The 25,787-nt window shown below is 52.2% G+C and overlaps 2 protein-coding genes across 5 annotated transcripts in view; one reads left to right on the top strand and one right to left on the bottom strand.

The window, feature by feature from the left end:
- Positions 1-2,835: 2,835 nt before the first annotated feature.
- MAVS (mitochondrial antiviral signaling protein) lies at positions 2,836-12,191 on the bottom strand. 3 transcript variants are annotated; one of them, XM_080396742.1, is made up of 7 exons: positions 11,952-12,191; positions 10,979-11,108; positions 10,686-10,860; positions 10,057-10,289; positions 9,056-9,644; positions 7,064-7,218; positions 2,836-6,555 (listed from the first exon to the last, which is right to left on the bottom strand). In XM_080396742.1, exons 2-7 carry the CDS (start codon positions 11,093-11,095, stop codon positions 5,872-5,874), a joined length of 1,953 nt encoding a protein of 650 aa, XP_080252868.1. In that variant the 5' UTR covers positions 11,096-11,108; positions 11,952-12,191; the 3' UTR covers positions 2,836-5,871. The 3 variants fall into 3 exon arrangements, with proteins under 3 accessions (XP_080252868.1, XP_080252867.1, XP_080252866.1); XM_080396741.1 differs by lacking the exon at positions 11,952-12,191 and adding an exon at positions 11,741-11,885; XM_080396740.1 differs by lacking the exon at positions 11,952-12,191 and adding an exon at positions 11,321-11,838.
- A 333-nt stretch (positions 12,192-12,524) lies between these two features.
- The window catches only part of PTPRA (protein tyrosine phosphatase receptor type A), a 134,025-nt gene continuing 120,762 nt past the window's right edge, over positions 12,525-25,787 (top strand). Inside the window, exon 1 of one of the 2 annotated variants that reach the window (XM_080396588.1) lies at positions 12,525-12,674. The gene's annotated coding sequence lies outside the window, so the exon portion shown is untranslated. The remainder of the gene's footprint in view (positions 12,675-25,787) is intronic. The other variant, XM_080396586.1, reaches the window with a different exon arrangement.

Raw genomic sequence — 25,787 nt, 5'->3', positions numbered from 1 at the left:
AGCCTTCCATGTCTCCTGGGCACAGCGTGCCCCTTCCTCTCGCTCCTTGCCCAGCGCTGGGGGCCCCGGCCTGCCGCAGCGGTGCAGCCTGCGGGAAGCAAGGTGTGCTCCAACTCCATGCCGTCCTCCAATGCGATGCCGTGCTCTGAAGCATTGTCTTCGCAGGCTGCTCCTCTGGGCCACACTAACAGTGCTAACATAAAGCAAAACAGAATCGGATGTTTCTGAGCTCCACACACAGCGAGAGGGGCTCCAGCCTCGTTGGGGAGAGCCAGGGTTTCCCTCTGACAGAAAAAGCCAGCCAGACAGCAGGGAGAAGCCCCATTCCCTTCACAAACCCTCAGAGATGAAGCTGGATTGAAATTCGGTTAGATGAAAACACTCGAGTTCTCCAAAGGTCGTGCAAGCTCGCTAAAAAGGACAGACACAACAAACTGGGAGCCAAGTCAGGAGATTTAGGGGGAGAGACAGAGAAGCAAGGGTCAAGCATTCAAGCTATAGCCTGACCCAATCCTCAGCTCCCCTATATATCACAACAAAATTTAAATGCTGATGCATCCCATTCTTTAAACTATGACCCCACATTTATCAATGCTGAGGTAACAACTACAGCAGCAGCCGTCCAGGCAACAGAAAAATTGAGATGACCATAAAAAGGACTGCAAGCAACCATCAATGGGATGACATTCAAGAGGAAAACGGGCTTCCAGGCTATATGGTGCGGTAACAGCTCCTGTTGTAACACAATAGAGCTTCCCAGGTAGAATGTTAATTGATGTCTAACATACCCAGAGCATGGCCAAGTGTGGATCTGCAACCCAGTGACCCACAATGCTCTCCACCTGCACCACGTTAATCTCAGCTCACCGCAATCCTCAGGCATTAATTCGATACCAAAGGGATAAGGGGCTGACATTCAAAAAAAGGTGTAATAAATTCAGTAAGAATTTACTGAAATCTGGTTGCTGTGGTGAAAACAGGACAAAGAGATTAGCCAGACTTATTCTGTATGAATTTAATATCCCACTGGGGGAAGTGCAGGAGGCATACAAATGGGGTTGGTACCAATACAAGATAAAGCATAACCTCTCTGAATAAAAATAACTTCTTCATAAAAGTGTTACCTTTATGTTGTTAAAAAACAAACTCACTGAGCTTCACTGCCTGAAGTTCAGAATATTTTCAATACTGAGCTCTGAATGCTTTTTGTATACCTGGGTTGTAAGTCAAGAGCTCCAGCTGGGAAAGCAGACGGCAAGGAGAGCTGGTGGGATGTCTCAGCTGTGAATACACAGCAGAGCCCTTGGGAGCCTCTTCTGTAAAAGGCAGCGTGGAGATGGCATGTAACACTACTGCTTGAAAACTTCCTATTTGTCCCCAGAAGGTGTATGCCACAGGCCAGCTCACGCCCAGGGCTCCCTTTGCCAGTGAGGGGTGAGCCGGAGCCAGGCACAGTGGCAGTTTTGGTGATGTTGATACCTCTTTTCTGCAGGTCAGGCCAAGCCCAAAGCTGTTCAGCAGGCAAGAAGCGGTACCTGGGGAGCAACCACTGCTGGTCCCTGCACACCAGAGCTGAACCCAGGCTGGCAAAGGTGGCCAAGCTCCCTTTTCTGTGCAGGATCCCAGAAACCAATTCAGCCAGAGAACCTGGGAGAATTTGGATCATGAAGAAATGTCAGCAGTGTGCCACCCTTGGTGCATAGTGCCCACCTCAGCATGCACCCACGCATGGTGTCTACCTGGTTACATGCAGGCCCGGGGGTCCTTCCCTCCCAGCCTGCCACCACCCAGCTGCAGCTGCCCACGGCCCTATTTCTTCCAAACACTCTTCTAGCTTCCAACTGTTTGCAGCTCAGAAATATGCTTAAAAGCTTGTGGTGCATTTCTCTTCCCAGAACTTGCCCAGTTCCTCTTTGGCAGCCACAATATCCTGAGACAATTTCCATAGCTCAGCTACACCTCAAGAATCACCCTCCCTGTCTTCATCCTCAACCTGCTGTCTGGGTTTCCTGTGACTGACGGGAAGACCTGCCGTGGCGGGCATCCTCTAGACCATGACCTGTGCTTGCTCCGAAACAAGGTCTGGGAAGTGTCCCCAAATCCTATCCACCTCTTCCTGGTACAGACTGATGGCCTCAGTCTCACTGTGTCGCTGCCAGTAGTGCCCTGCAAAGCATTTCTCTCTGGCAACAGTTTCATAAACCTCCTGCTCCTCAAGACCCTGGCACAGATCCGGATGTCGCTGTGAGCAACAGAGAGGGCTTTATACCTGCCCCTTTCACCAAAAGGCTGCATATGCGGTGGTTCTTGGCACTGTCTGAACCTACCCACAAACCCCGGGAGGTCACCTCTACTCTCTGGGATGCTGGAACAGGAGGTGTCACCCCAATGTGCCCAACACACAGCTCCTAAGATCAAAGCTGCCCAGAGGTGGACTGAGGAGGAGGAGGAGAAAATGAAGCTGAATTCCCAGCTGACATTTCTCGATACACAGGCAAGAGTTCTCCAAGAAATCCAAACGCAGTTCCACAGCAAAGGATGTTCAGCCCCCATGGATGGAGCCACCTGAAATTGTCTATGGTAAAAGTTGTACAAATGGCCTTCTCTAAAAGCACCTGTCATCTTAAATGGGAAAACAAAATGCATCAGCTGCTGCAACCCTGCCTCAAAAAAGGCAGAGGAGGGCTGCTTGCAGCCCCAGCACCCTGAGCAGGTAAGTTAGGTGATTTAATTCTCCAGCCAACTTCTACGTGAAAACTTCCCTTGTTCCACAGAGGCTTCAAAAGCTGAGATTCATCCCCCTCGTCTTACAAACACACATGACAACCTCACAAGTTGAGTGTGAAGTGGCAAACAATTTTATTATACAGTTAGTAAAAGGCTTTTTATCTAATTTTGAATGTGCAGGGACACAGTTCCCTCCTGCAGGCTTACCTGCTGATTATACCTTTAAAGTGCTAAATGACAACTGTGAAAATATCGGCAATTCACAGCAGAGAACTGAGCATGTGCTTTTATCAAGTCTGAAGTGGTGATAAACCAGCTGTTTCACAAGAGCAATTTAACATGAAAAAGCAAAGCGTACAAGCTATTGCTAAAAAGAGGCGGGAAAATATGTAAAGAATATCGCAAGGCAAGTAAAGCATCAGAGAAAGGGCCTTGGTGTGGATGCTGCTGGTTTGGGATCTCACAGACGTCTTCCAAATCATGCAGAAAGCATATGGAGAAGGCACATGCCCCTTCTCTAACAAATTTTTAGATGGATTCTGCAGTGTAGTTATGCAGGCTCATGTATTCTGCTTTATTTTGGTGCAATATTGAGCAGTAAACATGAGCCTTTTGACAAGGTGAAAGGATTTGGGGAGATTTCCTTACCCACCCCAAATAAAAAGCAATTCTTAGTGGTGAGAACTACAGCTTTCATGGGGAGTGGCAGGGCTCTACAAAGCCCCCACTGGCAAAATTACAAAAGCTGAGGAAAAAAACCCAGCAGCTTACTGGGGACTGCTGATGGGGAATCCTGGAGGTTTTGGACAAGTCACCACATTACCTAGAACAGGGGAGAACAGCCCTCACCTTCCCTCTCCCAGCAGAGGAGTTTAAGTGTATTTAAAAGCATCGTCCCTTCCTCTGACAGATAAAGCGCCAGGCGCTGAGCAAGCAATGAACGAACACCTCAAGCTCACCTGGATAGCAGCCTTGTCAGATCAGTATCAATACCTCACTGTTGCATATCTTTATCATCCTTTACCGTTTAAGGTAGGCATTTCTTGCATTTTTGAGCAAAGACGAAGTGTTAGAAGGAAGAAGTGGTCATTCACTCCATCGCAGGGCTGACGGGCCCTTCCCACCACAGGCTGAGCTCCAGACACTTGGCAGCCAAGCACCAGGGAGCTCACCTCCCTCCTGCTTGCCTGCCAGCAGGAAGGATGTATTTTGGGAAGCTGTGTCAAACAGCAGGAATCCAGGGGGAATAAGTTACTGGACACAGTAAAGCAGGGAAGAAGCAACAGCCTGGATTACAAGTGTAGCCCAACCATTAGCACCAGGCCACCACAGTGGTTTCAAGTCCACCGCATCCTCGCCCGATTCAAACTGTGCCAGCCCATGGCACAAGCCTTCTGCAGTGCAAATCCACGACCAGATCGCCAAACGTTTTGCCCAGTCCCATCTCCTGCTCTCCTGTTGCCTCCCAGCAAATCGCAGGAGGTTGGGAACACCTAGATGTCTATGCTGGCATTTTAAGAGCTTAAAAAAAAAATTAAACAATCCTCTAGCTATAACAACCCTCTCACTACAGAAAATTAGTTTTGTTACTTTTGTGTCCCTGTGCTTTTGGGAGGGAGTAGATGAGATGGCAAACAACCTGCAGCTGCAGCAACAGAAGCAGGCAGCATGGCTGGGGATCACTACACTGCCCAGAGTTAGAGATGCCTGCCAGCAGTGACTGAGAGGTGTCCTTTCTGCCCTGGGCTGGGGGAAGCTGAGGATTTATTTGGACTTAAAAAATTTATCTTACAAATCTTGCAGCCCAGTCCCCTTGCACTCCAAGCTGATCTCTGGGGATAAGCAGGGAAATCATGGGCTGCAGTTTTGAATGGGACCTTCATAATAATCCAGAGCATCTCAGTCACTGGGTAGAAGCTGTGGATGCCCCATCCCTGGCAGTGTCCAAGGCCAGGCTGGATGGGGCTTGGAGCAACCTGGGCTGGTGGAAGGTGTCCCTGCCCATGGCAGGGGGTTGGGACTAGATGTCTTTAAGGTCCCTTCCAACCCAAGCCAGTCTATTCTATGATTCTATGGCCTCCCTGCAGCGTACAGAGCCAACCCTATTTGTGTCCCAGTCCAGATGCAAGCTTCCTATACTCCTATCCCATAGCACCATGTATCAAGAAAGGTGAGAACTACATCCACGCTCCTAGCCAGGCTCATTAAATACAGCCGAAAAATTAAAGACACCCAACAATCCTGTGTGGGACCAAGTCCACTTAGCACTGGCATTGCATGAATCTGCACTCCTCTTAAAGCATAACCCCCCTTCCCTGCCTGGAGGGGGGTGAAATGAGGTTGATCCTCAAGCACGCTGGTTAGATATGGCTCTTTCCTGACCCTCAGCTTTATCCCCAGGGTGCCAGTGCCACATCAAGTGATGGCAGAGTCCACCCCTGACCCTCAGCAGCAGGGAAGGATGCTCCAAAGCAGAGCACCAAAGCAGGACGACAGCTCCTGGGAGAGCGGGCAGCTTGCATGCGGTCTAGCCCAGCATGACAGACTGTGCTCTCATCAGAGGGGCGTCTCTTGTCATGAGTGAGAAGGCAGTGTGACTTGGTGCACCAGGGTCCTGCCTGTGCACCCAGCACTGGGCAAAACGAGCAGCAGAGCCGAGCAAAGGTCCCAGCAGCAGACCCAGAGACACCAAGTTAGGCAAATTCAATATGAAGCACCTGGTGAAGGCTGCTGCATAGATCCTCAGGCATGTTTCAAGCCAAGGTGAGGAAAGCCAACAAAATCAGTCACCCTTTGGACCACCAGGACCCTCTTGGGACCAAACAAGGAAGACGTGGAGAATTGCCACGAGGACTTCCTTTTTTGACTTAAGGCATGACTCCTTGAGCAAGACCCTCTCTATGGGTGTAAAAGGAGAAGGCTACAGAAAAGATGGCTGGGAAATGGGGGAAGGAACAGACCCAAACCCAACAGCATCACACAACCAAGGCCTCTTCCAGCAAAATCTTTCAGAAAGAAATGTAACAACGCCCTGACTTGTCCCCCCCACTGCTCTCCAGGTTTCAGATGTGTTGGCCAAATTTGTGCTACAAAGAGGAATCACTCAGGCTGAGTGACGGTCATGGCACACCACCCACTCCAGCACTATTTCTGCAATCGAGCATACACCAGAAACGCCACAGCTGAAACCACAGCGATGCCCACAGCTGCAAAGATGTATGGCAGGGATGGTCCATTGCTGTCCCCTGGGGGGACTTTGGCCTGAGACGAGCTGGTCACAGTGCCACGACCCCTGCTAGAGTCAGGGGAGTTTCCTGGAGGACCAGCTCTGTCTTGGAGGTCACTGCCTGCCTCGAGCTGGGTGCTGGGGTAGTGGTCCACATGGACCTCATGGGTACCCAGAGAGGTGCTGTACCAGCTTGAAGGTGGATGGGAGTCTCTGCTTGCTCCAGCTGTCTCCCCTTCCCTGGGGTCTGCTGGAGCTGCTGGAGCTGCTGGAGCTGGGCATCCCAAGGAGACTCTAGAGAGCTGTTCTCCTGAGCTCGAGCTATCCGTGCTCACCATGAGCTGTTCACTACCAAGGGTGAAGCTACTGGATTCCGTGGAATAGGGGCCGCAGGGCCCTTGAGAGCCTGGGCATATGCCAGCTGCCTCTGGGCGCTCCCCATCTGTGGAGAGGAGGATGCCTGGCTTGCTGAGCTCCACATCACCCTCGATGTTGCTGCCAGACTCCCAGACGCTTGTGGCAGAGCTCACCCGGGAGGCCATCCGCTCAGCCTTGCCTACAACAGTTGTGCCCAGGAGAGTGTCCACCGAGGCTGAGACCACCTTTGGGAGACAATGAGAGGGTCTGGGTGCCATGGGGAGCACCCATTTGGTCTGGTCTCAGGTACACACGTTACGCGACAAGCCCAATTCAGCACCCTTCAGCCACTAACAGCAAGGTTTGGTCATAGGTAACTCCCAGGGCTGGGAGAGCGAGCAGGGCAGGGAAGCGTTTGGGCTCCAGGGAGCCTTTGGTATTAGGGGGAGAAACAGGAAGGAAGGAAGGGGAGACAAGGAGTGAGAAGAGGGGTGGGAAGAGACACCTGGAAGCCAGGAGACTGGCAAGTCAAGGAGGGGAAATAAGGAGTTAAAGCCCAACAAACCTTGGCTCCCTTCTCCCATGCTCCAGAATTCAATGTCTGGATGGGGACATGAACACAGCAGGAAAAAAAAAAAACAAATAAACTCGCTGCCAGCTCAAAATCTTACACTGCAGCAGCAAATCTCCCAACCAGGAGGAGTTTGCAAGGACCTGAATGAAATGCAAGTGGCAATGAGAAAGGTCACCTACTTCCTCCTTCATCGGCATGGAGGGGGTGCTGCTGGCTGTCTCCCCTGTGGGCAGTTCTTTCTCTTGTACAGGAGGCTTCGTGGATGTGTCACAGAACAGGGAAGCATCTCTGGGTGCAAGGGTAGCAACCAGGGTAGTTGTTTCCATCAAAGTCTCTGTTGGGGAGAAAACAAAACATATTGTGTTAATCAGGAGACCCAAAAGGCAAATTTTGCTCTTCCTCAAGGATGCTGCCACAGGAAACTCCCAGAGCTGAGGAGGTCACACAGGGAACAAGACCCAGTGCTGTGGGACCCAGCGCTCTGCTGGCACCTGAGCTCTCCCAGTAGGTCCAGGTAAACAAGATGGCACCCGCCAAGCCAGCACCTCCAATCTGTTCCTCCCTCTGAGAGCAGGATAGCCCCATGCTGCTGAAACTGGGGTGCAGACATTCAACTGAGACATTTCACATTACAAATGAAGCAAGTGCCTCTGCCGAGTCCTGGTCAGGATGTTGTACCAAAATATAGTGAGCAACAACTGCAACAACTGGAAGAAGAACAAGCAGCCAGGTGGGATTTCTGCACAACCCAACCTCGCTCCCTTCCTGGAGAAGGCTGGGGAGATGGGAGGGGAGATAGGCAACACCAGAAAGTTATTCTCTGCACCTCCATGAATGCTCTCTGCACCCCCATGAGCGCTCATGGGCTATGAAGGCAGACGCTACCTTGGGCTGGCCTGTACCAGCAGCCATGGCTACTGCCTGTCCCATTCCTTGGGAGGGTCCCCATGGCATTCCCCAGTGTCTGACACCATGCCAGCACCTTCTCTGCCATCCTCCATCCTCACCATCAAGCAGGACAGGCACAGAATGATAAATAGAATCATAGAATCATTTAGGTTGGAAAAGATCCTTAAGATCGTCCAGTCCCTTTAGATCACTGAGTCCAGTATCTTGCCTGCCAGCAGGTTTGCAGACAGGGGGAGTGGGGCAGCACCACAGCATCAGCACCCTGGCTGGGTGGGCAGCACCCATGGATCCATAGGCCAAGGGTACTCAGGGTGGGCTGCAAGTCTGCGGGAGACTGAGGGAAATTGAGGCTTTTAAGACTCCTGCAGGAGCTCAGCTCCATAGCCACCAGCTGCCAAGAGCATCTCCAGAGGGACAGGGGTCCTGGAGTGGCCCTATCCCACATGTCCCAGACCAGGAGATGCTGACCCTCCTAGTGCAGAGAAGGCTGGGAGGGATGGGGGTCCCTCCCAGGGACCCTGGAGGGGAGGGCAGGGCTTTGTCCTGACACACGGAACCCACGCAGGCGGCTGATGCAGGAGATGTTAAATCCCCCCCCAGGCACCAGCTGTGGGACACAAACACCTCTGCAAACTGGGTGGGTTTCACACCCCAAAGCTGCCCCACAGGCAAACAAAAATTAAAATGCGGTTGGACTAGACAATTGTTGTAGGTCCCTTCCAACTGAAAGTCTGTTCCACTGTATTCCAACCATTAACCAGCACTGCCAAAGCCACCACTAAACCATGTCCCCAGTCACCCCATCTACATATTTTCTGAACACCCTCAGGGATGGTGACTCTTCCCCCCTGTCCCCCCGTCCCCGTCCCCAGGCAGCCTGTGCCAGCGCCTGCCAGCCCTTTCAGTGCAGAATGTTCCCTCACACCCAATCTCACCCTCCCCTGGCGCAACGTGAGGCCGTTCGCTCTTGTCCTGTTGCTGGTTCCTGGGGAGCAGAGACCGACCCCCCTGGCTACAGCCTCCTGCCAGGCTGTTGCAGAGCCACCGGGTCCCTTCTCTCCAGGCTGACCCCCCCAGTGCCCCCAGCTGCCCCCATGACTAGCGCTCCAGCCCCTTCCCCAGTCCTACTACCCATCTCTGGCCATGCTCCAGCCCCTCAGTGTCCTTCTTGTCAGGAGGGGCAACCAGCAGCACCTTCAGCCCTACTCCCCATCAGCATGGCTGCACAGTGGCTACATAGCTCTGCCAGCAAGGAAACCTACCTTCACCTCCTCTGTGCTCTTGCCACATCCCGACACACTTCTGCTCTGCGTCAAACTGCTGCTGTATGAGGAGCGGGCTGCGCACATCCACAAAGCTGTCTGGGGGCTCACCATGCTCAAAGCTGGGCACAACCTGTTTTTCTGGCAGTGTGTTTGGGGGCTGTGGCCCCCTGCTGCGAGTGGCCTCCTCCAGCCTCGGCACTGATTCAGTGGAGACATAGAAGTCCTCTTGGGGCTCGTTCCTGGGCTGCCTAGGGCTGTGAGCAATGTTTGTGTCCCTCAGCGGAAGAGACCTGCCCAGACCCAAGCCTGGTGCACCGCGGTGCAGGTGGTTAGCATTCCCAAAACACCCATTGTCCACACACACCGGGTGCTGCTGGCGGCCCAGCCAGTCCCGGCCCTGTGGAGGGGGGGCAGCCAAGGTCACAGCCACGCTGTCTGCCCTAGGGGTCCCTGGTGCCACCTGGGTAGTCTTGATGGGGCATGAGCGATGCCTCTCTCCACTGTGCCCATCACTCACTCCATCACACACTGCACTCTCAGGTGGAGGTGACTGGGGGCTTTCTTGATCCAGGAATGTTTTGGGGAGCTGGAAGGAAATGAGCTGTGATAAATCGCTGCACCAGGATGAGGGTGTCTGGGACCACCAGGGTGTCCCGAACCCTGACTCAGTGACCCAGGTGATCCTGGTGATGAAGGTGCCCTCCTCAGCACCTAGCTCGCAGGCCTGCATGGGGTCAGGGGCTGTGGAAGGGAGCCTGGACTAACAGAACAGACCCTGCACTCCCATCCATGGAAGGGAATCAGGAGAGGGGAGCAGCTATAGGGCTATATGTAGGCTACACATTGCCAGATGCAGCAAGCATGGAGCAAAGACCAGCAACAAGAGGCTGCTTGTGGTGTCCCTGAACAAGCCTGGCCCTATCACAGGCTCCCCACGCCCCACCACACCGGTCCCAAACAGGACCTTTGTGTCCCTGTCTGATGCATGCCCCACTCACCGATTCCTGCACCGGGACCCTGGCATCCAGGTCCATGCCTGTGACGGTAGCAGCACTGGGCAGGAGAGGCGGATGGCTGCCAACAGGTGGGTCTTGGCATGGCTGCTCAGCTAATGGGGTGCCCAGAGCAGGGCTCGGCCCTGTGGATGGTGTGGAGGAACCGACAGAAGAGACAGCAGGACGGGCATTGCTGACTGCAGGAGGGAAGGAGGCACTGGCAGCAGCTGGGGGACCTGGAGGAGCCAAGGTGGTTCATGAACAGGGACGTTGGGGAAAAAGCCGAGGGGGCAGAGGATCAACATGGGGCCAAGGCAGCCTCTCGTGTGTCTCTGCTCTTCCCCACATCAGCCAAGCCCACAACACCCCTTCATTCATCTTTCCATCTCCCCTCCAGGTGAGAAACCCAGCCCACTGCCAGCCCAAGCACCATCAAACAAGAACCCTTTCATCCTCAGGCACATCACCAGGGTGAGGAGCATCCCTGGAGATGGTCTCAGACACCCCCAGGCCACTGGGAAGCCAAAGCAGGGAACAAGGCCAGCTGCTTGGCAGACATCAGGAGACATGGTTTGGGTCCCCATCTCTACCTGACCCCTGGGGCAGCACCCAGGGACAACGAAGCTACATACTGATTTGCCAGGAGTTGTATACGTGCTGCAGTTCATCAGCCAGATGCCCTGCATTGTTCTGGCGCAGTGCTTCGATGAGATCCAGCACCCAGCCCTGCCGGCACTTCAGGTGCTGATAAAACCTATAGACGGTCGCCTGGCTCCCCCGCATTTCCTCCCGAGTGTGAAGCTCATCCTAAATAAAACACAGAACATCTAAGAGCGGGTCTGGCTTAGAGGTAAGGCAGCTATACGTTGCCCGAGCTATACAATGGGGAAGGAGCCCAGCAGGACTCAGGAAAGCAGGAAATTACTCTGTCATCATCGGTGAGGCAGCTCAGGGAATCGGCCAGTGATGCCACACGGATGTTCTTGAAATTTTTGAAGTTTTTCAAAATGTAGTCATACACTTTGTCTTCGGCAAAACCCATCCTGGCTCAGCAACTGAGGAGAGAGAGAGACTTGGCATGAGTGGAAGGCTGCTTTGTTTGGCTTTTCTATAGGAGCGTGGGCTTTTCTGCAGGAGCCTGGCCCCTTGGCACGGACACTCAACCTCACTGCCACAGCAAGTAGGGCTGGGGGAAATTCCAGGCAGAAAGCACAGAAAGCAAAAATATTGTGGTCAAAGTTCAGCTTTCGACTGTGCATTCACCAACCTAGTTCCCTTCTGCCACGGCCCAATCTGTGTTTATTCTTTTTGCGCCTGGGTGTATCCCAGCTGCGGGCTTTGACTGCAAGCAGCGCAGGGTCATGCCAGGCGAAGGGGCAAGGCTCGGATCCTGCTTTAGGCCCAGGGCGACGTGGCTTCTCGCCGATGGAAAAGGATGGCAGACCGACAAAGGTCCTTCTCCCGGAGCAGCAGCAGCCTGGGACGGTCAGGCCGCGGCAGGGCCCTGCCTGCTCTCTCAGCCGGGCCCCGGCGCCCCGCAACTCGGCCCCCACGCCTCCAGGGGGGCGCTGCCAGACTTTATGCTTGTCAATAAACTCGAGAGCCCGCCCCCGCCCGCCGCCCCGGAGCTCCCACCTCGGTGGGCCCGGTGGGCCTGGGGGCGGGGCGGCCACCGGGCCCTACTCACGCCGGGGTCCCCTTCCCAGCGGGGCCCACTCCCGGCGGGCTCCCCTCACGCCGGGATCTCCTCACGGCAGGGCCCCATCACGACGGGGTCCCCTCATGACGGACCTCGCTGGAATCCCCCCCACGCCGACTTCCCCCGGGATCCCCTCAGGCCGTGGATCCCCTCGCTCCCGACTCGCGCCCGCCGCCACCGCGCTGCGCAGAGGCCCTACCTGCGCCCGCCGCCGCCGCGCCCCGGAGCCGCTCTGAGCCCGCCCACCCCGCGCGTCGCCGCCACTGATTGGCCGTCGTGCCCGCCCGTCGCGTTGACAGACAGTAGCTGTGAGGCGAGGAAGTGCCCGCCCTCTCCCTCCCGGGGCACGGCGCCGGATCCGGACGGCGGGGCGGGCCCGGGGCGGCGGGGCCGGGCCCTGCCGTCACCCAACGGCGGCGGGACGGGGAAAGGGGCGGGGTGTGCGTGTGGGGCAAACCGGGGCCGCCTCTCGCAGCCGGCAGGTGGCAGCACCGTAACGGGAACGACCGCCGGGCACCTGGCGGAGGGATCCCGCTGTGGCCGCCTCGCCCCGCCCCTCGCCCCGCCCCGAGGCCCCGCCCCGGCCCTGTCAGCGGAGCGCGCCCTGCATGGAGCCGCACCATGGCGGCAACGGCGGCAGCGGCAGGAGCGGGCGGGCGGCTGCGGGGGCGCCGCTGAGGGCCGGCAGCCCTGCGGCGGGGCGCTGAGGGGCGGCGGCGCCTCCCCCCTTCCCCTCCCCTTATTCCCCCCCCTTCCCCCCCCCCCCCCATTCCCCGTTCCCCGACCCCCGCGCCCTCCCCCGGCGCGGCGTCCATGGTCGCGGCCGGCCGCCGCGGCGTCGCACCGGAGCCGTTGGGCGGCGGCGAGAGCCAGCGAGGGAGAAGAAGCGGGCCCGGGCCCGGCGCCGCCCGCCGCGCCGCAGGTGAGCGGCCGCCGGAGCAGGGGGACGCGGCGGGGAAGGGCCCGGGGTTGTTATAGCGACGGGGGGCGACGACACACGCGTGTTCGCGGCCTCTGCGTGGGGCCCGGCTCGGCGGGGTCCCACCTCGTCCTACACCACTCCCCCCCCCGCCCCGCTGTGGGTTTTATTTTTTCATAATAATAATCATAAAAAGTGAATCGCGATCGGGGCGTGTGAACTTCCACACGTGGGTCCGCAGCGCCCCACGGCCCCCTCCCACCCCGCGGGGGGGCCGAGCTGGGGACCCCCCCGACACCGGGCACACGTCGCCGGGTGCAGGCAGATCCCGGGGCACCGGCCACCTCCCCGCCACGGCTCGGCTCTCCCTGCTGCAGGATCTGGGCTCCGGGGGTCCCGCGCTGGGCCCCCCACGCGTGGGCAACCCCCTCGGCCTGACCCACGGCCTCCTTGGCCCCTCTTGGCCTGTGCTGAGGACGTAAGGATTCTTTGCGGGAAGGGTACGCCAGCCTCGTAGGCGTGTGGCCTGGCTCTCGCCCTGTCCTGGCCCTGGGAGAGATGATCCAAGCTGGAGCACTGGAGGGGACACCCTTCCTCACCACAAGGTCCCAGGGCTGTGTCCCCTCCTTGCCGGTGCTTCGGTGCATCCCAGAGGGGAACGTATGGGCTACCATGATCCTGGCTCTCCCACGCTCGATAGATGCGTCTTCCCTCCTCGTCCAGGACTTGCTTATTTCTGATCTTGGATGTCATCAAGGGTGGAAAATGTGACAGGAAGGAAGGGAGGCTTATTTTCCTCCTGCTAAATATGGACTGACATTAAAATCCAAATACTGTCGTGAAAGGAATCCCAGCCCCTGTTTGTTGGAGGAGGGAAAAATGATGTTTTCTGCCTTTTCGGCTGTGAGGTTCCAGCTGGGAAGTTTCGCAAGGAGCAGCAGGGTCCTTGCCGAGAGCCTCAGGAATTTACTTCGCTTGTTCACAGGACACTCTCTGCAGTGTATTAACGCTAAAAAAAATTAGTCATCCCTTCTCTGCCTGTCTGTGGCTGGGGGAAGCTTGCCGCGAGCATGCACGATGTTTTGAAAATATGTACGGATTTTTCCTCTCCTGTACGAGGACTTCTAGATACGAAAGGGGTGCAGGCGAATAAAACTGCAGCCCCAACAGGAGTTCATAATCTTTATTTAAATTCCTGTTGCTGCAGCAGACGGTGGCAGGGAAAGAGGTGTGCGGGTGGCTGCAGCTGATACAGGGAACAGCCGGGTTTGCAATGAAGATTTATGTCTCTTTCCATCAAGAATCAGATGCAAACTCATGCCGTTATTCCCACGGTGAAGTTGGGAAACCGGCTCCATGCAGGGCTCTGGGACGAGGAACAGGACCCCAGGGATGGCCGTTGTGCTGCCAGCTCCCGCAATGACTTCTGCTGTGGCCAAGGTGAAGAGCCAGGGCGGTTTTGGGGGGGGCGGGGGCATGGACCACAGCTTCACTGGGACCTGGGGGTGCTGTGTGAGAGACACTTTGTGTCTGTGCTGGGCAGAAAATGGGCACTGCCACGTTCCCCCTCCCTGTGTTCCTCTCCATCCCTGTTGGAGAGCTTTTTGGGGAGGTGTCTGTTGGAAGCTCCAGGCTTTTGCCTGATCTTTATAAAAACAGTTTGTTAAAGCAGTGGGGGGATACTGGGAGATGCTGAAAATAGATGTTTCCCGTTTCCAGGGGCATTGCTGTCCTGGCATTGCTGCAGCTGTATTGTTTTCAAGCTAATAGGATACAAAGCTCTGCTTTTCTGAAATGCCACTCTCAAATAACTGATGCTCTGTGCAGATCTGTGATATTGGTCCAAGTCCAACATCAACATCCTTGTGGAAGAGTAGTTCGAATTCCCTCTCTCCCCATCTCCTCCTGCCGATGACCTACATCTGTTCTCCTCTGACCCCCTGTGTTTGCAGTGGGATGGCAGATCCTGATCCAGCGGGAAGGGCGCAGGTTGCGTGACCTCTGCCGGGCTTGGCCTGCAGGTCTGCCTTAGCTGCTTCGGGTAAGGCAGTGCTGAGCCACGATTGGATGGCCGTGCTCTGCCTGATGCCTCAAAACACTGGGGAGTGTAGGGTAGGTTATTTTGCATGGAACAGAGTGGCCGTACGCTTCCATAGGGTCAGAAGCAGTACAGCAGATGTGCAGGCCGCTGGCTGGTACTTCATTCTTGGTGTTATGTGGGAAGGAGGTCAGCCCTCACGGCTGCTTTTACGTCTCATTCACAAATTGCATTTTCCTCTTGAAATACAACAAATCCCCAGGCTTTCCTGTCGCAGTGGAAATCATTTGAATGTGACCAGGTCCGTAATCATCTCCAAAGCCTGCAGACAGGAAGAAACACTAGAGTGAAGAAGTAGGAAATGTCCGAGTTTATAGCAGTAGGGTGATTCATCTCCTGGCCCTTAACTCTTTCCCTCCTGCTTTTGGTGAGACCCAGCTGTTTTGCTTCAAGGCTCAGAGGCCGAGGAGGATATCGCCAGCTCTCTTCTAGCTGGATCACAAAATGCTGCTGGGCTTTGTACATTGTGTTTACGTGGTTTGGGGTGGAAAAGGAATGGGCTGTTGGGAGTGTGCGGTTATCTGAATCGGATAACTGGAACATTGGCAGTCACATTAGGAAAGATTAATATTTAATATACGGGGTATGAATCGTTTGTGCTTAATCACTGTATGAAGGGCTTAGGAAGAAATTTACCGATAAGCAAGTGATTCCTGAACTGTCCAGAATGTTTTCTTGCATCTTCCTCAGGAGCAGCTGCTCCTGGATATCGCTAGAGACTAGTCTGATCCTGTTCTTCCTGATGTCTGTAGCTTTTGTAAGCAGGTAGAGCAGCTTTCATCACAAGTGCTTTCTTCTCATTAAACTCACAAAAATTCTGGAAACCCTTTTTCTCTGGTAAAACTTACGTGGCTGTACTGTGAGCTGTAGTACCTGGCAGTGCTTCAAACTTATGTGTGTAGCCAGAACTCATAGGAAACATGTCTTGGGCTCTGTGGATGCCATCACTGTTACATACATCTGCCCAGCTGCTAGTGCGGAGGTGGCTCATTCATACTTTTCTCTGGCTAACCTCTTCAGGAGACCTTAAATTTCATCTTCACGCTCCCAGCATGGTCCTGGAAACACCTGTGATGATGGTGCTGCTTTCCACATCTGCCCCACATTGATCCATGTAGGGTTCTTTTTGCAGTGGAAAGTTTTTTGTAGCACAGCAAGGAGGGGGCCACCCTTCTGGGTTGGGTGCCACTGTGTTTGTGTGGGAGGAGGTGATGGTGGGGGACATGTTGGGGCACACAAATAATCCATCTTCTCTGTGTCCTGCAGGTTGGTGTTGAGCTGGCGGGAGGTTGGGAAGCGGAGGTGGGAGGTGGAGGTCTCATCGTGACTCTGGTGGGACTGCTGAGGTTCAACTAAATTTGAGGGTTATGTCTCTGTTGTGGGAAACCCTGCTTTAGGCTGTGGGAGGGTGTGTGACTGCGCCTCCCCTTCCCTCCCTGCCCTGAGTCAAAACCTGCCTAACTGAAAACATCGGCCATGGCTGTCAAACCCTCTTTTGCTGTGGTTACACATATGGTACTGCAGTGTTTATGGTGGCTGCAGTTTTGATGGTGGAAGTCGAAACAACTGAGTGTGGGTTAGGTTTTGGCATGTTGGTCATGTAACAAATCCTGATGGCTGCTGTAAGAGGCATGGAGGTTAGAAATCTTCTAAAAAATGGGGAGGGGGCTGCTTTTTTCCCAAAACACATGTGGGAGAATGCCCCTTTTATTCCACGTGCAAATAGATAGCTTGCTTAGGCAGCAGTGAGTCCTCTCTATTCCAGGATAATTTGTTGTCCTGTTTCCTTCCTGTTGAAGCAACTCCATTTTGCATGGAATAATTAGTACTAATTTGGGCCTGGGATGGAAAACAAAAATTCTCTAACTTCAGAAGAATAGACAAGAGCATAACCTCTGCCTCTCCTGTGTGAGTCAGGTCGTGCCATTCCATCCCTCCTATAAAGCAAAATTAAAACCCGTACGTGAGACCAGACATCCTAAGTTGGTAGGAGGGAGCAGGAGATGTAGGTGTCACCAATTTTAAGCCTTCTGCTGTTGCAGGGAGCTGAGGACATCTGTGGTGAGGGGGAACGGACCACCACCTCCTTCCTTCTTGGCTAACACTGAGGAACAAATAAACAAAAATGTTCCCACTGTACTGATGTGAAAAGCTGCTTCTCAGCCGATCTGGCATGTCGGTGTATTCCTGGCACCCCAGCCAACTACTTGAGACCTTTTTATTGCTGTAACAAGGACTTCCACATCCTGCCCCGCAGTCTGACTCGAGCCATGGCTATTTTCTGGTCCTTCCGGGAAGACATCCCTGTTCTCCCTTCCTTTGCGTAATCAAGGGACGCCAGCCAAATTCCTTCCCTGCCCCAAATCCCTGCATGTTTGAAGAAGGGGAGGTGCAGGCATCCTTTCTGGCTTCCTTGGAACTTACCTGGGAAGCATGAGATGAATTATGGCGCAAAGGTACTGCAGGCAGGATCAACTCTGCCCGTCTCACAGCCACCTTCCTTGATGCTGGTAGGTTCATAATTTCTGCTGGCGGTGATGGCGAGCATCAAGGCTGTGTCTTCGTTTTCCAGAGTGCTGCATGAATGTCTCTTCAGGCTGAGCCCTGGAGGTGATGGAAATGGAGATGTCTAGGCTGGAAATCCCAGCTGGCAGATGTGCTGCAAGTGAGACAAGCTTCCCAATATCTGGATAGCCAACCCCTAGAAGTCTTGGCTGATGTATGCTATCTGCCTGCAGGGTTACACAGGGATTTTTAAGTCCTGCATTCATAACTTGGGGGTCCAAAATGCTGTTTGATGCTCCAAGCTAGCTTGATAAAAGCGTGTTAGAGGCTGATTGCAGAGGTGCTGCAGCAGCATACCAGTCTTAAAAACAGAGTTTGGCATGTTCGAGCTTGTAGGTTTTGTGTATCCCAGTTAGGTAATAGGTGACAGGAAACCTTGATTCAGGTATGAGCAGTGAATCAATCAACGCTGAATTGCTCAGTGGTTGAACCGGCCCCCCTTGGGATGACTGCCTTTCCATATCATGCCTGATGTTTCGAAATAACTTCTCCGAGTTGTTCTGATCATCTAAAACCCAGGGGTTTAGCTCACTTTGGTCTCCACCCCATTAGTGATGACCTTGCTCTGGGGCTGCAGAGAGCAGCAGAGATTTCTAGTTTAACTGCTGGAAAGTAGGCTGTCTCCCCGGGTCTGTGCTTAGATGCTCTCCTCCAGGAGCTGGGTATCTTCTGACCAGAAAGCAACGTGTAGAGGGTTTTCCCAAAACTGATACCCACAGCCATCTTCGCTTGTCTTCTGTGCATCCAGTATGTTATCTCCTGTGTCTGTTATTTATAGTGGACAGTCTGGTGTGCTCACACATGCTCATCTTTAACTGGGGTTGACCAGTTGGTAGGATGAACAATGATCAGAGATGACGTGAGTGGGATGGACTAGACAGCTTGCGGGCATTTCTGGAGCATTGCTGTGCTTGAAAATGCTGATAGTAGCTGCAACTAAGTGGTTCAGCTGTAGTGGTGAACTTGCAAACCAAGAAGCAGATCCTCCTTTAATCCCTGGGATTCTGTGGGGTCCATCCCTTGCTTTTGACCCTGCATTTTTAGAGTTGGTTGATTCATACTCTGGGAATTTCAAACAGTTCATTCACAAGCTGCAGCTGGCTAAGGGCTGATATTACTAATTTGTGTTAGTAAATTATGTCATGGTATGTGTTAGAGAGCATTCTGCAACCAGGAAGTTTGTTCCTGGCTCCAACTTGTGTTGCAGCCAGGCTGAAGTCCTGCTTGCTTCTGGTTGGGCATCTCTTACTTCACCCTTTGAAACAGCCATCTTGCCCTTGTGAGCTTTCAGGTGAGTACTGAAATGATAACTGGTGATGTGATATCCAGACAGGTCTTGACAAACCTGGGGAAAGTTTTCTGTTCACTCACCTTTATTTAAAAACAAAAAATATAAGGAAAAGGATCTTCCCTGCATTGACCTGGAGGTCAGACCACTTAATGTAGGAAGATATTTGCCATAGCTGTGCTTATCTTGTCCATGAAAGAGTCTGCTACACACTGTGCAGACCCAGCCCCTGACCAGGTACTGGAGGAAAAATGGAGATGGAGGAAGCAGCAACCTGCCAAGGTAGTAATGTACGTTAGCGGAAGAAAAGCCAGGAAGGCAACTTGGGTCTGGCTGCTGGTGGCGAGGTGGTCCAAGAGACTCAGCTGAACTCGGGAGGGCAGAAGGGACAGATGTTACAATCCTGATGCTGTTAGAGGCATTTAGAAATCTTCAAGTAAGTAAATCTTACTAAGAGGAGAAATACAAAGAACAGAATTTTTGTTTTTTACCTTTTTAAAAAACCCCAACATTTTAGTGGTTTATAAAGATTCCAGCGGTGCTCTGGGAAAGGGAAGCCTCTTGTTCCAGGCACCACGCGTACAGCATAGGGAATATCCTGGCTCTCAACCTGAAGGTTTTGAGGTACCATAAATTTTTCTTATGTTAGTATGTGGCAGGACAGCATGCAAAACTTTCCTACTGCTTTACAATTTGAATAATGTTTTTATCATGCCAGCAGATAATCATCTCACTTTTGTTCCAGAAGCAAAGCTCTTATGGATATGTTTGAGAAGCCTGAAAATAAAAATGCTCACATGTGTTTTCCAGCATTGCTTAACACGTGGTATATCTCAGAGCCTCTGGATTTCACGCTCTTGCAAACTGGCCACTTTTGAGTGTGAAGGCTCAGAAGTATAACTTTAGGCCTGCTCTCAGCTAGGCATGTGCATATTTAGTTGGTCTCTAAGTGGAAGTACAGACTTAGTCTTCCCTTGTTTCTCTGCATGGCTGGATCAGAAGGTCAGTGCTTTCATCTCCGCAGCAGCCCAAATGCTGCAGTTTCCTGTCCATCTCCTAGAAGACATTAATGCCATCTGTGCTAGGCCTGAATGATGAGTTAGAAATGAACAGAGATGAGTTAGAAATGAGTAATAAATTGGAAAGCATGGATAATCTTCAAGCTTTTCTCTTAAGGAGACTTTAAACCTATTTGGCTACAGACAGAGAGATGTTTTTTAATCCCAGTCGCCATGTACAATTTGCATTCTCATTCCAGTGGCAGGGTGGGAATGCCAGGCAGGATCTTTGGTCAACTCAATGGCAGCAGCTTGGTTTTAGATACTTGGCTAGCTGGAAGACTGTGACTGTGATTAGAGAGGTTAAATTATTTTCTAAGGTTATCTCAGAGTATATGGAGAAGAAATGGGAAGACTCTTTTCAAGGCTAGCATGGTTTTACTTTGTAGTTTTGCAAATGACATTTTACTACTTTTTGGCTCTGCTTCACACAGTCCTTCAAAATATTTCTATTATGTGGATCCCTAATTTTTTCCATCATTTTAACCATTTAAGAAATGTAGTGCATGCATATTGCTTCATAATGGGTAGATTTGCATTTCAGTCCTCCACTGAGCTGTGAAAGGCTGCACGGGTTGGCGAGCTCATCTAGAGCAGGCTACAGACATTTCCTGTGGAGCTGTGGGAGAATCTCTTACATAGCACTACCTTTTAGAAAAAATATTCAGCCAATTCATCTACCATTTTTCTGTACCTGGCTTGATCTGCAGTACTTGCGTATGAGTTTTTGGGGTTTTTTTTACTCCAGTAGGTACCTGGAGGTGAAATCTGTGACCCAGCCCTTAGACTGTGTTGCTGCAGTGCCTGGTCTGGGGCTGTACTTCAGCTCTCGCTGTGCTGAACTGGCAGGTCTGGCCTCCCAGAATCCAACATCCAAACAAATAAAATGCACAAAAGAGATTTTGTTACAAAGGTAAACTGAGGGATAGGCTAGTTGACATACAAAGGCAGCTTTGGAAGGGTTAAGATGAATCTCTGCTCTCCTGGGAAGTAACTTAAATGTGCAGTCATCCTTTCTCATATCTTAAAACATGATCAGAGGAGGCGTGGGATGGGCAGCTTGCAGCCTTGCCTGTCCATGCAACCCAGTCTCGTAAGAGAACCTCCTCTTGCTTGTCTCCTCTGGAGCGTAGAGGAAGAGCAGCTCTCCCATCCTCTCCTCAGCTGAGCCTCCAGAGAGGGTGACAAACCTGGTGGTGTTTGAACATTTTTCACCTTGGGTCCATCAGCGTGTTAAGATGGCTTGGAGGGCCACCAAAGTGTCTCCATCCCTCTCAGCTGCTATTGAGAGGGTCCCTGTGGGAGGTCGTGTCCCTCGGTCAGGGCTGCAGGAGAACTCTTGGTGATACAGGTGTAAAGACAGTGCTGCAGGTGCATGTTCATAAAGGCGGCAGATCTCTTGATCCACCCAAGAGAGGTTGTGTAGTTTTCCGAGTATCTGATACTGCTTCTAGTGTCTGTGTCTTACCCCCAGCGTGATGGAGGATTTACTCTTTGCCTCCCTTGATATTTGTTAAACAGAGTTCAGTGCCTGTGCGGGGATAACTGTCTCTTTTCTAGGATACAATATATTCTGTGGAGGGTGTTTCAGTTTATGTAACTTCCCATATGTTGCCCTCTTTGTGTAGAAACTTGAAGATAAATTGTGAAATGCAGGGAGCTGCTTTAAAAGGATATACCCTCAGCTGGATCTCACACTGTTTGTGGCAAGAAAAGAGGAACCCAGGGAGCCCTTTGTCCTTATTTTCTCTCTCATACAGCTGAGTGAGCAGCGTGGTATGGACCACCTGATGCTGCCCCATTGCCCAACACTGTGATGCTTCTCAGGGAGAGAGCATGGTGAGCTGTCAGCAGGCTTGAGAGTGGCATGTGCTGCTAGGAAGGGTGGTGGTTTCTCTGTGGAGATGCTGCAGCCCCAGCATTGTTCCCTACAAGCCCTCTACCCCTACCCAAAGCTGCTGCATTCCTTACCATGCACCTCTGCCCAGCAGAGATGTTGCTGTTTTCAGTGAAGCCTTAAGTCAGTGTAACTTGAATCAGTTGGCTGGACATGACCTTGCCAGGTGCTGCTTGGTCTCCGTTCCTGTGTAGATCAAGGGGATCTGAGGATGCTCAGCATCTTGCAGAAGAGGGTTCTTTGGCTCCCATGGCACACGAGTGCAGCAGCTGGTGGGAGATTCATGGCTCTTGTTCACTGCAAACTTGAAAGAAGCTGCTCACCCATCCACGGCTCATTTCTGCTTGTCAATTTTGAAAATGGTTCAGTAGCAAGTGTAAGAGCAACTGTAAGCATGATGCTGCCAGAGTTTGCAGGTTGCCTCTACTGAATAATTACACAGTATGTAATTAGGGTATCTGAAAACATCCATTTCCATTCTCCCCTTGAACAAAACTAAGAAGCCTAGCTCCTGAACTACCCTCCTTTTGAACTTTAATGTTGAGAAACTGAATTTTTACTCTGAAAACTGTGCTTATTTGACTGGTGGATGGAGAACGAGGAAGTCTGTGCACAAGTGCATGGAACTGGTGGAAAGTCGGGGGGGGGGGGGGGGCGGGGGGGGGAAGTGCTTCAGAGATGAGCCAGGCAGGTCTGATGATAAGTAGGTGGAAACTTCAGCCAGGGCTCCTGGGCAGCTTAGCAGCCTCAGAGGTGATGGGAAAGTTAAGCTCCTCAGCATCCAAGCCCAGGAACTGACTTCTTCAAGTGATTTTTTTGAAGTTACTGCAAGATCATGACTGTTTTTAGGAAGCCAAGAACTTTGCAGTTGCTCAATACTTGCTCAGCTGCTTTTGTATGGATTATTTGGAATGATTTTATTTTCGTAGAGTGGATTTAGAGTTGCTGACATGGGCTTTTCAGAGATTAGTGTGTTTAGCTGCTGTGGAGAGGACACAGCATGGTGAGCAGCAGTTCAAGCCTCTCCTAGCTGCTGTGAGGGGAGAAGGGCTGGCCACTGAGGTCCCAGTGAGGTGGTGCCTGGCTTGGTGACTGTGGCTCCATTAAAGGTGACTGAAACCTGGACATGCCAGCAGCCTTCAGGCAGTGCGGCAGACTAGAAGACTAAACTTGTGGTTTAACCTATTTAAGCTGGCTCTGCTGCCCAAAACAAGTTCTTGCCTGTTGCTGCCCATGATCCAGGGTGCCCAGGTATGGAGAGGGCAGGTCTCACCCACTGACAATTTGACTTAGTTTGGAAGAGAATCTTTAAAATTGTGTTTAGAAGCGTTTAAGGATTCCTTCTCAGTGGGCCTCATGGTGTGGCTCCTCATGCAGCCGTTAGCACAGAGAGGGTGTGGTGATGTGCATGGGGGGATTTCATTTTGGGCAGTTCAGTGCCCCATGGGCTGAGAAACACGATGCAGATTTAAGGGAATTTAGGTTCCTGGAGCCCTGTCTGCTGAAATGCCATCCACTTGCATCAGAGAAGGTACTGCTGGCTGGCTGAGGTTGCCTCTTAATTTTTAATTTTTCCTTTCCTGCTGCTTCATTAAAGCAATGTAGTTACAGAAATGTAGGTAATTAACTAGTGAAGGAGACAGGCGGTAGCACAGTAGCCATCTTGCCTGTTTTTCCCCATCCAGCACAGAAGGGTCTTGTCAGGATACCTCTGCCACGCTCGTCACGGCAGTGACCAGTCCCATCTTATGGGCAACGTTTTCTGTGTCGCTTCAGCTGTTTCCAGCCCTCTGGGTGGTCGTGGCAGTGTGTGTGCTGTACCCCCTCTGTCACCAGAGTGCAGGCTCCCAGCCCTGCCAGAAACCCTGCCAGCAGCAGATCCCAAGCCCAGGGATAGGAAGAGGACTGCCACTTCCACGTTTTTGGGGTGTTTTTTTTCCATTTTGCCTGTTACAGTGACTGTTACAGATCTTTTAAAGCATTGCTTGAGCTTTGTCTTCGCTAACAAGACTGGCTTGTTGGTGCAGGGTTTCCAGGAGGACTATTGCTGTTTAGGTGACAAATTGCAGCTCGGCTCCTGTGAGATGCATTGACTTGACACTTGAAGAGGTTAGCCTTCCAAGTGAGCACGAGGCGTCCGGAGCTCAGTCCTCCGTGTCCCTCCCACAGCTTGAGACCAGGGTAGGGCAGCATAAAGTGTTTTTTAAAAGCCTCTTGCCTCTTTTCAATTCTGATTTCCCTGCAGCCTGAGATGTTCCTGCCTCTTTATCTCCCTGCGCCAGCATCTCTGATAGTGAGAATCTGCAATGTGGCAAAGCCACCAGTACAGGGGAGATGGGCTTCAGGCTGTAGCAGTGTAATAGGGTTTTTCTCCTGTGCTTTGATAAAAGGACTGGCAGCAATTTGCCCCAGGGGTCCAGGTTGCGCTGACAGCGTGCCAGGCCCAGTGGGTTTCCAACATGAGAAGCAGGCTGCAGGACTGTTTTATGTGAGGCGAAGGATGTGTTTCCCCCAAGATCTTATTAGAGCGGTGCTGTTGGCAACCCCTTCCCAGCAGCTGAGGGCCTGCCCTGCTCCCCACCCTGGCCCTTGGGAAGGGATGCCAGAGGGCTGAGGATGGGAGCAGATGCTGAGCTGCACTTGTGAGTTTGCTTTCACCTGTGGCTTTTCATCATGCAATTCTGTGTGGCATGATGAAGGATTGAGGAATTGTGGGTTTTTTTAAAGATGAAAGTGCTAAATCTGGCTGTAGGGTTGAAACCTTGTTTCAGGGACTAAGCAGGGACATAGATTTTCCCTTCTGCTGCCCTCCAAAGGTGCTGCAGCTTTGTGTCTAGGGGCAATCAAGGTTCAGCCACGGGGTTCATTCAGTTTGGTGGTGTTTTTAGAGACTTTTGGAGAGCTAATGCTACCATCAAGCCTTGGGAGGCTGCATGGCCTCTGATAGCTGCTGTGGCACAAACCCATCATTTGAACTTGGGCTACCAACTTCCATCTTTGGGCCAACTCTCAGATAACAGTGGCTTATGTTAAAGGTGGGAAGGTACTTTGTGTCCCTCTTGAATGAGGTTCTTCCAGTGGCCTGGCTGTAGCTCTTCAGTGTTCTTCAGCCAGGTCTCAAGCATCTCTGACTACCCCAATTTATCTGTGGTCACTTTACGCGTGGTTACAAATGACCCTGTCAAACCATAGTGTTGGATGTTACATTAGAATCAATTTTTCTCATTACTGATGGTTTTACTTCCTATATTTTTGGACGCTGGGACCTAATTTTACTTAGAAGCAGTCAAAACATTGAATAAAATGCTCTAAAGCTTTCAAAGCATTTGAACTACATTCTCCCATCAGACATACTCAAAGTCACTTCCATTCTGGATCTGACCGTGAATACCAGCTTTGAGCAGTGCCCAGGTTGCAGAGGCACTTGGATCTACCTCTGGGGAGAAGAGAGAGGCCTGGGGGACATTGGGAAGTGATGGTATGGGGGCAAGGAACTGGGTATGTATGTGGAGCTTAAATCTGTTCTTGCTAATAAGAGCCACTTGAGAATTTATTTTTGAGCACAGGTTTGGTCCATCCTATTCTGGAGCTAAATTCATGGCTTGCCAATTGGATTGTGTCTTCCTTCCCTCTTGGCCCCCAGCTGCCAAACCCTCCGTTCTCCACCATGCCCTGGCACGTGGCAGTGTCTTGACCAGGACTGCAGATGTGCCAGCTGGAGACACCTAGCTTGTACAGGTATAAATTTTGGAAGTAACAAAAACTGATGACGTCAGAAAAACCTTCTTGTTTCTGCTGAATTTTGTCTTTGCTTGGAGCCCAGCAATGTTGAACAGGCACCTCAGAAGCTTGGCTTATTTCAGACTTTGTGCAACATTTGGTTTCATACAGGATAGCTCCCAGGCTTTGCTGCAGTTCTTCTCACAGATGTCCTTGCATACTTGCTCTTCTCATCAGCCCAGGCTGGAGCAGTCCAACATGTGTGTTGTTGCAGTGCTGTGGAAGTAGACACCAGCACAGGTGGTGGCCGGAGGTCCACCTTGCCCTTTGCCCTACCTGCAGCAAGCAGGCATGGGCTGCCAAAACCAGTGGGGCTGGGTCATGCCAAAATCTTGCTGCAGATCCTGTGGTACAGGAGTGAGAAACTGAGAAGCCATTTTCATCTCCCCACTGAGAGTGGTCCTTGGATCCTGCCCCTCCATCTCTACAA

This window comes from Falco punctatus (assembly GCF_963210335.1).
Source record: "Falco punctatus genome assembly, chromosome: 1".
In the NCBI taxonomy this organism is placed as follows: Eukaryota; Metazoa; Chordata; class Aves; order Falconiformes; family Falconidae; genus Falco; species Falco punctatus.
This window is presented reverse-complemented; position numbering and strand designations above follow the sequence as displayed.

What these genes read in the sequence shown, in the direction of transcription:
- MAVS (XM_080396742.1), bottom strand. Translation starts at nt 11,095, where the DNA reads ATGGGTTTTGCCGAAGACAAAGTGTATGACTACATTTTGAAAAACTTC. An exon ending in GCCTCACCGATGATGACAGA is followed by an intron (nt 10,861 to 10,978) that starts GTAATTTCCTGC and finishes TGTTTTATTTAG; the next exon opens with GATGAGCTTCACACTCGGGA. An exon ending in GGGTCCCGGTGCAGGAATCG is followed by an intron (nt 9,645 to 10,056) that starts GTGAGTGGGGCA and finishes ATTTCCTTCCAG; the next exon opens with CTCCCCAAAACATTCCTGGA.